Below are 11,189 nucleotides of genomic sequence, written 5' to 3'. Positions count from 1 at the left end.
GCAAGAGCAAGATCTTTGTATCCACGAGACGAACTTTTGACACAGAACTGTATAATGATATATCGATTAACTCTCAGAAAGCTTCACAAAAACTAAACAATACTCTTTTTATTTTATTTTTTCCTGCATCCTGGATTGTTGGCTTTCTAGGACAGCATCCCTCTGACTGTAGGTATATGTTATCCTAGGGGGAACAATAGCATCGGACAGGTCCGCAGTTTGGGAGGCGCGATGAAGGTGTTACGCTGGACCTTCGCGATCATCGGTCAGTGGTTCCTTCTGCAGGTAGGCGATCTGACACTCACACAGCAAATCTGCTTACAAATCCAGATCAATACCTTTTACCAAGAGGTTTCTCAGTGGATGTGTGAGGATGTGGCGAGCTGAGGTAGCTGTAACATAGTGCAATCAGTTTCAGATTGTGGATTTGAGGGTAATTAATATAATGCCCAGATCCCCAGATGTGTGCATACGGACCGTAGTGTGATTGTGCATACAGCTGCGCTGAGGAGCAGAGACCAGAATTAAGTTTCATTAGTCAATAGGTAAGTGTGAAGTAGCTACCCAGTTCTGATGTCCTTCTGAACCTCGAGCACATGAGATGATTATCAAAGACAATATTAGAAACTAACCCTTTCGTCCTGCTTGGTAACATCGTTTGCCTTTATTGAAGGAAAAACAAATCAGATCGACTATTTATGAATGTGTTAACTCTGCAATGTGTCACACTCAAAAGGCGTAGATTTGACAGTGAAAACTTTGTTGAGACGGCTCACCTGGGCGCACAGCGCGCAGCTGAAGACTGCGAGTGAATCTGAGCGGAATTCTGCGTGTTCTCCCACGCGTGTGTGTGCGTGTGTGTTCTGAGGTTTTCAGTTTTGTTCGAGGGCATTTACGAGCGGCCGGCCGGGTATTCCTGTCTCCAGTTACCTCTTTAAAATATCTAGCTTGTAGTTACTCAGTCCAGATAAACAGAAGAGCATCGCATTTATTGTACACACACGCTTCATCTTGCTGTAATCTCTTCATCTAATTTGTCCCGCAGTTTGATGTTCGAAAGACACCGGAGATGTGTTCGCCCGAGGCGTGGAACACTTCGCCACCATCGTGCGTCATCGATTTAATCCGCCTTACCCTCAACAGCCGAATGAAACGGGCTACTAGGTTTAATAACAATAATACAATTCACAGAATACGGATGTGTGTGTGACCATAAATGTATGTGTGTGTGTGTCGACCGACTGCTGTAATCAATGAAAAAGAAGCAACTTCTTTAATCTGAGTGACCAGTGGGTTTGGGCTCATTCAGTCAACTGAATCGCCTTTGAGCCTTTGAGAGGCACCGTCCCGGATCTTGGCGTTGCTTTCGCACACTTTTGAAAGAGGACTGAAAGATGCGACAGGCTGCTCGCGGTTTTGGTCAGAGGTTGGGGGGGGGGGGGGGGGTTATCTGTAACACAGCTAAAGAGATCAGGCAGGGACAGGACAGGACTCTTCTTGGTACACTTCTTACAGAAAAGATGAACTGGAAACAGCTTCCTCCACTGGCGATTCTGAGTCACATTGTCAGATGTGCCCTTTGGCTGGACTCCTCACATTTCATTTACATTAATTGAACACATAATCTATGTGTTGGTGGGTACCTCACTGAAGTAGCTCACATTAAGGTCTGTGCTCAGTGATACAATGCAAGGGCCTCTTTAAACCTATGACCTTCTGGTTAAGAGTTGCAGCTCTTCACCTCACCTATAGTATGTAGGTTTGTCTGTCTGTGCCATAGAGGAAAACACTTTTTGCGGGTACGCTGTAAATTCTTAAATTGTACACCTGGTGTACCTGTAGAGGCAGGTGCTGTGTGACTCGCCACGCTCTCACACACGGCTCCGTCCCAAGCCGCAGTGAAGAGATGCACACAGCACACGGTAGGGTGTGTGGTCTCTGTATTTCAGCCGCAAACACATCTCTGACAGGGGCGCTTTTTCCCTCTGTCCACACAGAAACATGTTATTCATTCATTTCATTTGCGCTCTTTATTTCTCCACAGTGCGCGGCCGCTCTTGCATTTTCTTGGTGACGCATTCAGAGAATTGGGCATTGGCCCTGTCACCGCATTTATTTTTGGCGTGAAGTGTTCCAGAGTAGAAAAAAACAGCTTGTCACTCTTCAGATGATGTGGCGTCTGAAGCCGAATGCGCTGTTCTAAAAAGACATAACTGCAGTGTTTTACAGCGACGGCCACAACGCTGGTTAAGAGGAGCCCGCATGCAAGAAGCAAACCAATGAAGGGGAAATTTCCAATATGGTGCAGGTCACTGGCACAGCACTGTATTCAATGGGAGTTCATGACAGCTATTGATTTGTCTGTCTGTCTGTAGGTCTGTGTGTGTGTGTGTGTGTGTATGTGTGTGTGTGTGTGTGTGTCAGGGATAGGGGTGAGGGGCTCAGTCTAACAGCTATGATGTTTTCGCTTTATTTAACTAAGCAGGTGTTTTTTTTTCCTCTCAATATTTACACATCAGCCTGAATGTGACAGTGACCAAAATAACTGAATAAGGTCTGAGAATAACCAAAAATACATAATTTGCATAATTGCATCTCTCACAGTTTAAGGCACACACACACAAGTGCTATGTCACTTAACTGGATCCTTGGCTTGGCCTCAGGGTTACACTCTGAGCTTACGTATGTTGAGCACAGACCCGGTGCTATGGGGGTGCTTAGGGGTGCACAGCTCCCCCAGACAGCCCTCAGCGCACCCCCAGTTGTCTCCTTATATCCCGATGTCTGCACAGTATGTATGACTTTCTGTGCCCCCCTCTGTGTTTACTCCTGGCACAGAGCCTGGCTGAGCACAGATGCCTAAAACAGCAGTGCGTTTATCATCTGGAGAAGTTGGCTTAGCTGCTGTTTTACTGGAGTCTAAGCTGGAGATGGGTGCTGTGAAAACACCTGCCTCAGGATGTGTGCCAAACTCTCTATGTGTAAAACAAAATAACGATCCTGCTAATCGCACTATGGAACGACCCGCTGCAGATCTGACCTGTGTGTTTGTCTGCGCTCCGGTCGTTTCCTGCTGTATCAGGAACAGTGCTGTGCTGTCAGATGCATGCTGTCCTCTGACTGGTGACAGTCGAAGCAGACATCTGTGCTCGAGCGCATCTCCTGTACTGTCTGCTGTGCAATACTGAGAGAGAGAGAAAGAGAGAGAGGGAGGGAGAGAGAGAGAGAGGGAGAGAGGGAGGGAGAGAGAGAGAGGGAGGGAGAGAGAGAGAGAGAGAGAGAGAGAGAGAGAGGGAGGGAGAGAGAGAGAGGGAGGGAGAGAGAGAGGGGGAGGGAGAGAGAGAGAGAGGGAGAGAGAGAGAAAGAGAAAGAGAGGGAGAGAGAGAGAGAGAGAGACAGACAGACTGAGAGAGAGAGAGGAAGGAGAGAGAGACAGAAAAAGAGAATGAAAGGGAAGATTTGGCGAAAAGTATTGAGTACTGAGACACATCAAAGACTAAGTGTGGAAAAATAATTAAAAATTAGCTTCAGTGGCTTTTACAGAACTGACTCTTCTGCCTACGCTTTTGGAACTGAGTGTGACCCGACTCCTCTATAGATTTAATATTATCGCTGTTTATGACTGAGGCTGACAAGCCTTTCTGTTTGCGTGCTGTCAGGGGCAGAGGGGGGTGAGAGGGGCTCAGTGCCCACCTCTGTTGATTCGACCCTCTGAGTTACTCTACATTTATTCAGGTTACTGTTTTAAGAAATCAGCAAAACCATGAAGGTGCAGGGTCTGTGTGAGTGTACTGTATGAAGCGTGGAAAGCTCCGATTCCAGGAATCCGCCCATCTTTAAACACACAGGTGAAAGATGCTTTTGCTGTCTGTGGACCCAGCAGCTGTTTGTGGTGATTCATAGTAAACCGATGTCAATGTTTCCTGAGACCGCATCAGAGAAGGCGTTAAAAGACCCACAATGCAGTGCGGGTGGTGTTGTAACCAGGACAGCTCAATCGTAAACATTAATTAACCATTAATGCTGTCCAGCTGTGAATCACCAATTTACCAGTTAATGGACTGGACTTGATGCTGTCATGGTGTCCTGCCGAAATCTGCCAATACGATGTGTGTCTTCATACTGGCAAAATTATCATCAAACAGGTAAACTTTATGTTTACGTTACATTGCATTTATTATTTTGGCAGATGCTCATATCCAAAGGGACATACACAGCTAAAATAAACATGAGCACATATGTAATGAGGCCAAATAAGTATCAGCACACACAGAACACATCACAGCATGTCTGAAAAAAAATGTATCAACGCATCATGCAGTGTTACAATAACCTGTGCCATAATTAAAATACAGGCTAAAGGCTACAATAATTTAAACTTCAGTAAAGCAAGTAAAGTGTTAATGAATAAGTCAGCACTTATGATAGCACAAAATGCTATTCAGAAAAACAAGACTAGATTTATGTGCAGCAACAATTAGTCACTAACATGTCTGCAGCAACTTCATTTGCACTTATTAGAAGGAGCTGGAGAGCGAGGAAGAGAGAAAGAAACAGCGAGAGAGAGGGAGAGATAAAAAAAGAGAAAGAAAGTGAAACAGCGAGAGAGAAAGAAAGAGAGAGAGAGGATGGGTGGCTTTAGCCTACGCTCTGTAACTAACTGATGCTAAATCAAATACCTCAATCCGTCTGATAAAATACCTCTATTGTTAACTCCCCACCCCTGGGACATTAGTAGGATTGAACCACATTAATTTGCGGTATTATTTATTTATATATGTAGACCTTTTTCATGATTTATCTGGCAGAGCTTAGCATTGCTGCGTTTCACTGTTAGCTCAAACCCCCAGGAGCCACTCTGATTAAAACGGGAGAATCCCAGAGAAGCCCCGCCCCCATCTGAAGCCTGGGGAAAGGAGGAATTTTTTTGAACTTTGAATATGACAGAGAGATTAGGAGATGGTGATAACACCGTACATAGAATGGGGGTAAGCTTGCTTCAGAGTTAATAACCTTTATGTAATGTCACAATCGCATACATGAAGGCATGTGACATGAAACAAAGAGTATAGGGTGCACAACAGTAAAAATTCTGGTAAAAAGCCGTACAGATTCAATGCAAACTCCCCGGGAATAAATATGAAATCTTTTCGTTTCCAAAGCCGTACAACACTGGCAGCATTTAGTCCAGCTTTAAGAGGCTGTTAAGCTACACTGTCATTTCTTCAATCAGAAAGCAATTTGCGAAATTGTTTGGTGAGCTTGTGAAAGGGGGTGCGTTTCAATGGGAGGTTTAAAATGTAATTTAGAATTTAAGGCAGCGTTGCTTTTAGCCATAACTTCCGCAGCAATTTTGTTTTATTTCAGGAAGTTTATCTGGCATGCGGTTATTCAGTTAATAAATCCCAAATTATGGAGTGATTTTCAGACTTGTTAACCACAGTCCACTGTTTGACCCTTGTAATGCCAAGATGATTTCTCCTGATATTTTTTGTTATTTAAAAAATAAAACCACATTTTGTCCACTTCATTTACAAAGACTTATCCTCAGTACACTCATGTGCTGTGGCATATAAGGTCAAGTGTAAGAAGTTGGAGATATGAATTGTGGGTCCACTGTAGTAAGTTAATTAGGTCATAAGATGAAAAAAATTTGTGTTTTTAGCCTAGATATTTGATATTCTGCTTCATCACTAAAAAGAATGCTGCATGTTGGACAAGGCAATAGACATGTAAGACAACAAAAAGTCTTTATAAACTTGAATAGGCAGATCAATCCTTCTTAAACAAAGCTTTAAGGACATTTCTGTTGTTTACTTAAAAAACCAAGCTACAATTTATTCTGTTACTGTCAAGAAATATTTTTGAAAAAGATCAAGATCAATCTTTAAAAAACAATTTTTTTAAAAAATAGTGTGACAGCCCTAATTTCAGAAGCATGAAAACCTCTGTTTGAGCAACTGAAGAAATCACACTTCCTGAAATTTGAAGTCAGTTCGAAGATGCAGGGTGCCAAATAAATCAGTATTAACTGGGAACGTATCAGACACCTTCACAGCGTTGCCATTAATAGAATGGTATTTCCACTGTGAAAATATACAGTGATAACAGAATTTACAATCCTGTTTTGAGTGATTGGAAGACAGTCCTGTGTCTGGTTCTGTGCATTGATATTAAACTTAATTCAGAAATCACAGGGCACATTTAAGGTATGACTCTCCAAAAAATGTACACAGCTGTATTAAACCACACCTGGTCAACCAACCAGAATATGTTATTTATTGTCACTGTGGTTTCATTCACAACCAGCTCACCCATCTCTGGTCAGTGGAGGAGGGCCCTTTACAGCTGGTGAAATGGCCGGCCTCTTCATTATTTACTAGTCCTGCCACCCCAGCCTCCCAAAAGCTGCATGGATCCGTCTCTTTCAGTGTTCCTGTGACTGTGTCTCTCCCTCACTGTGTCTCTCATTATAACCATTTGAAACGATCCGTTTTCGCATTTCCGACTCCCCAGCTGAGTGAACGGCAGGCATATGGGAACAGCTGCCTGCTCAGTTTTTTCCGAATCGAAGCAGAATTTTCCACGTTGAATATTTTTGCATTAAACAGGTGAAAATTGATCTCTCTCTTCCTCACTTTTTAATCCCCACCTCTCCATTGCTGCTGCTGCAGAACCATATATCACCGTCATTTCAGTGCCACAAGAGCCAGAGAGAGACAGAGAGGATATGCATGCGCATGTGTGTGAGTGTGTGTATAGAGTGTGTGTGTGTGTGTGTGCGTGTGTGTGCGTGTGTGTGCGTGCGTGTGTGTGTGTGTGTGTGTGTGTGTGTGTGTGTGCGTGTGTGTGTGTGTGTGTGTGTGTGCGTGCGTGTGTGTGTGTTTTTGTGTGTGTGTGTGTGTGTGTGTGTGCATGTGTTTTTGTGTGTGTGTGCCTGTGTGTGTGTGTGTGTGTGTGTGTGCCTGCGTGTGCGTATGTGTTTTTGTGTGTGTGTGTATGTGTGTGTGTGTGTGTGTGTGTGTGTGTGTGTGTGTGTGCGTACGCGTGTGTGTGCACGTGTGTGTGTGCGTGCGCGTTCTGTATGTATGTGTGTGTACGTGTGTTTTTGTGTGTGTGCGTGTGTGTGTGTGTGTGTGTGTGTGTGTTACAGCTTGAGTTATTGAATAGCCTTGGTTTTCCCCATGTTGTAGGTGATTGATAGTGACACCTGGGTGGATCTGTGGAGAGGGACTGTGTGCATGTAATGAAATATTAAACTGTAATCTTAGAGACACCAAATATTGTAAGTGTCATAACTCAGTGTCCAGACAGAGAGGCACACTCAGGGTCGGGGAGAGCTGGGAAGGATTAGTTTTCATCATTTTAATATCTCTGCTACGGCCTGCTCCCTATTCATTCAGGCATGCTGGATAGCGCTGTGGGGAAGAGGTCTCCCCCTGTGGCTTCACATTAACACCGCATATTGACTTATCCTGGGCGGCTACAGCACTTTACTCTCTTACAAAATATCCACTTATACGAGCTGGCTTTTCATTGGCTCTTTTACATAATATCTGCTTATACTGCTCATTCTTAGTTCAGTCTTCCATAAAATATCCATCCATCCAGCTGGTTCTTGGGTGTCCCCACTAAAACGTGGTGTTCACACCATTAAAATGTGTCAGCTGTAAAAATGGTTTATTACATTTACCCCTCTCTTCTTCGTCCTCCTCCTCTTCCTTCCTCTGTATTCTCCTTTATCTCCTCCTCTCACTAGTGTAAAGGGATTTAAGTCCAGATACATTTCTGTAAGGTTGTACTGATTTCCTCAGCACTGGAAGTCCAGGTTGGTGCTCCCACTGGTAGAGGGGCTCACTGTATATAAAACTCTGCAGAAACATATACATAAAACATGATCATAATGTCAGACAGGAGGCGGAGACTGAAGTGTTATGGTGTGAAAGGATGTCGTGGTTCCACGCCTTGTAGTTGGAAGGTGTGAGAGAGTGGTCTCTTGCAGTGGCTTCTATTTCCTGTGTCAGCAGAGTGTCCTTTCACCTGGAAGCTCCTGTCCCCTGCAGATACAGGCTTACAGCAGCTCTCATTGCAGCCCTTTATTCAGGTGCTGCTGATTCCAGTTTAGTCCTGTGAGAATAAGGCGTGGGAACATCATACCTCTCAGACTGCTCTGTGCCTGAGCTCTGAGCTCTGGGTTCCTGTGTAATCTTTATTCATTGGTTCTTGCGGAGGCTTTGAGGCCTTTGTCCTGGGAAGGTGGCCTGGGGTGGGTTGGAGTAGTCAGAGGTCAGAGGTCAGGAGGGAATTCTGTTGCATCCCGTCTTGGGGATTCAGCCCTGGCTATGCTGTGCTTTGCTGTTTTCCGATTGGCTGCACTGTGCTGTGCTGTGCTGTGCTGTTCTGAGCTTGTGCAGGGGGTGCACACATACATCTGCCCTGGATTGTGAGTCTTGAGAAGGATCGGGCTGGAAGAGGGGCGGTTCTTGCCGCAGAGTGATGTCACAGCTCAGAGCACGCTGCCGTAATGCACTGTGGCAGTGAGGTGCGCTGGCGAGCGCGCGCTGCGGAGATGCGCAAGACACCGCACAACAGCTGGCGGCGAGTAACTGGAGCAGAAGAAACGAACAGCGTGAGACAGCAGAGCGTGGAGAAGATCGAGGACAAGGAGCACTGCATACCGCACCCACCTGCCGCTCAGGTGTGTCTCTGCAGGAGGATGGGCCTGTAGGAAGGTGTGTCTCTGCAGGAGGATGGGCCTGTAGGAAGGTGTGTCTCTGCGGGAGGATGGGCTTGTAGGGAGGTATGTCTCTGCAGGAGGATGGGCCTGTAGGAAGGTGTGTCTCTGCAGGAGGATGGGCCTGTAGGAAGGTGTGTCTCTGCGGGAGGATGGGCCTGTAGGAAGGTGTGTCTCTGCGGGAGGATGGGCCTGTAGGAAGGTGTGTCTCTGCGGGAGGATGGGCCTGTAGGAAGGTGTGTCTCTGCAGGAGGATGGGCCCTGTAGGGTGGAGGCCTTTCAGGGCCCATGAGAACAGGTCCCGAATGTAAACTGAGATTCAGGTGTAAAATGTGTCTGACGGGGAGGGGGCCCTGGTGGGTAATCTTCTGAACCAGCAGACGAAACACTACAAAGCTTATTGAAAGAGGGCTACTTGTTAGAATCAGCAAAGCAGAAGACAAGGATCCAAAATATACATTCAAATCAACATGACCATACTCACTCACTAACAATACAATGAGCACATGTTGCTGACCACTTAAACATTGTTTTTACATGAAAACATGTATATGTGCTGTGTCTTTAGTTGTGCAAGTATATGAGTGTCACGTGACTGCTTCTCTGGAGGTTTGCTGTGGTCTGCCCCCCATTTGCTGTTCATAGAAGGATATACTCTAGATGACACAAGATACAGAACAGCCAGACAGCAGTGCCCTCTCATGGCTGGAGGGTGCATAACACTGTGTGTAGCAGTTCTATCTGCAGGGCCCCATTGACTGTAGATCAGTCAGGAACGTTGCAGTTCAGCACCATGGAAAGCTCCAGTTGAGTGCGGGTCAATGAGGGGCCTCAGAATTCAGCACTGTGGACAGTGTAGACTCTCACATACAGCCTGTAAGTTCACAAACATCAGAGGAGGCCCCGCACAGATCGGCTGGTCTGTGTATTGTCTGGATGGGATAGCAGTGGGCGCAGATGACTGAACCATCACATCCATGTGCCGTAAACATCAGCACAGCACCTGCTGTAGGTGATATCTGTGAATATGCAGAGAAGTGTATATGCAGGGCAGAGGTATCACGGGAAACACAATCGCCCTTCAGACCAAATCGGAGATGACCGGGGACAGCTTTCAGTGTCGTATGTAATGAGGAAGACGGCAGCATGCTAACAGAGGAGCGGGAGAGAGAAGCAGAGCACACCAATGACTCGAGTCTGAGATCAGCGCCCCCCTGGAGAGAGCGGGGGCAGTGTGCAGGAAGTTTAGCAGCGTGCTGGAGACACAGACACACCTACCACAAACCAGCACAGAAAGACCTACTATAGACCAACACAGACACACCTGCTATAGACCAACACAGACACCCCTGCTATAGACCAACACAGAAAACACCTGCTATAGACCAACACAGACACACCTGCTATAGACCAACACAGAAAACACCTGCTATAGACCAACACAGACACCCCTGCTATAGACCAACACAGAAAACACCTGCTATAGACCAACACAGACACACCTGCTATAGACCAACACAGAAAACACCTGCTGCAATTAAAAGCTCTGAACACACATTTGCTAGATGAGACAGGGAGAGGCAAAGGTGTGGGAATTAGCTCTTTGCAACACACTCACACTTCAATTTACTCGAGCAACTCCTTAATCATTCAGCTATTCATGATCCAGGTCCTGATTTCCATCATGGTCCTTTGTGACTTTACTCATTGATTTTAGCCCGGAAACCTCAGGTAACCTTCTGTAGATTTTGGAAAATTTTTATAATAGTATTGTTTTATATGACATATTGATTCATAATTCACAGAGGTAAGCATCCCCTGTGTGAAGATGAAGTGCATGCCAGACAGGCTTTAGAAAAACATGAAATATAAATTTTGACAAAGCCGTCCATAAGGTTCCCGGTAATTCTCCAGTGATTATGTACAGTATGTACAGTGTTTGCTCTATGCAAAACCGTTTCTAAAAAGAGAGGAAACTCAGCGAATGAAGTTAGGGTCTCAGATGGTGATTAATCAGAAATAATACCTCTCTCTAGTCACAGCGAAGGAAAGAAAACACTCCAATTATGAAAACATTGAGTTTATTTGCCTCTCCTCATAACGATCTCATTTCTGCAGATTGGTTGGGGGGTGATGGGTGTTGAGGTGTGACAGATTACCTCTCAATTCTGTACAGGACCGAACTGTAGAGAGGGGTGCTTACTAAGCAAGATTTTGCTCAGTGGGGCAAACACCCAAATTAAACCCAAAATGCAGAGATTTATTTTAAAAAGTTTAGAGGAAAACTAAACAAAGCATGCAGGGCAGAATCAGGCTGAGATCCATTATTAATCAAAGATTCAGTTTTTAATTTAGATTTATAAACCCCCACCCATATCACATTACAAAGCACTGCAATGCCAAGAGCTGGTCCCAGAAAAGAGCCTGCTTATTCATCTGAAACTTAGGCTCAGGA

At 45.3% G+C, this 11,189-nt stretch overlaps 1 protein-coding gene across 1 annotated transcript in view; it reads left to right on the top strand.

The window, feature by feature from the left end:
- Nucleotides 1–231: 231 nt before the first annotated feature.
- Nucleotides 232–11,189, top strand: part of LOC118780248 (neurexophilin-2-like) — a 26,479-nt gene continuing 15,521 nt past the window's right edge. The window contains exon 1 of the mRNA XM_036532657.1: nt 232–285. Within this exon, the coding sequence (XP_036388550.1) occupies nt 232–285 (54 nt within the window). The remainder of the gene's footprint in view (nt 286–11,189) is intronic.

This window comes from Megalops cyprinoides, chromosome 7, assembly GCF_013368585.1.
Source record: "Megalops cyprinoides isolate fMegCyp1 chromosome 7, fMegCyp1.pri, whole genome shotgun sequence".
NCBI lineage: Eukaryota > Metazoa > Chordata > Actinopteri > Elopiformes > Megalopidae > Megalops > Megalops cyprinoides.
The sequence above is the reverse complement of the archived record's forward strand: the minus strand, read 5'-3'. Positions and strand labels throughout refer to the sequence as shown.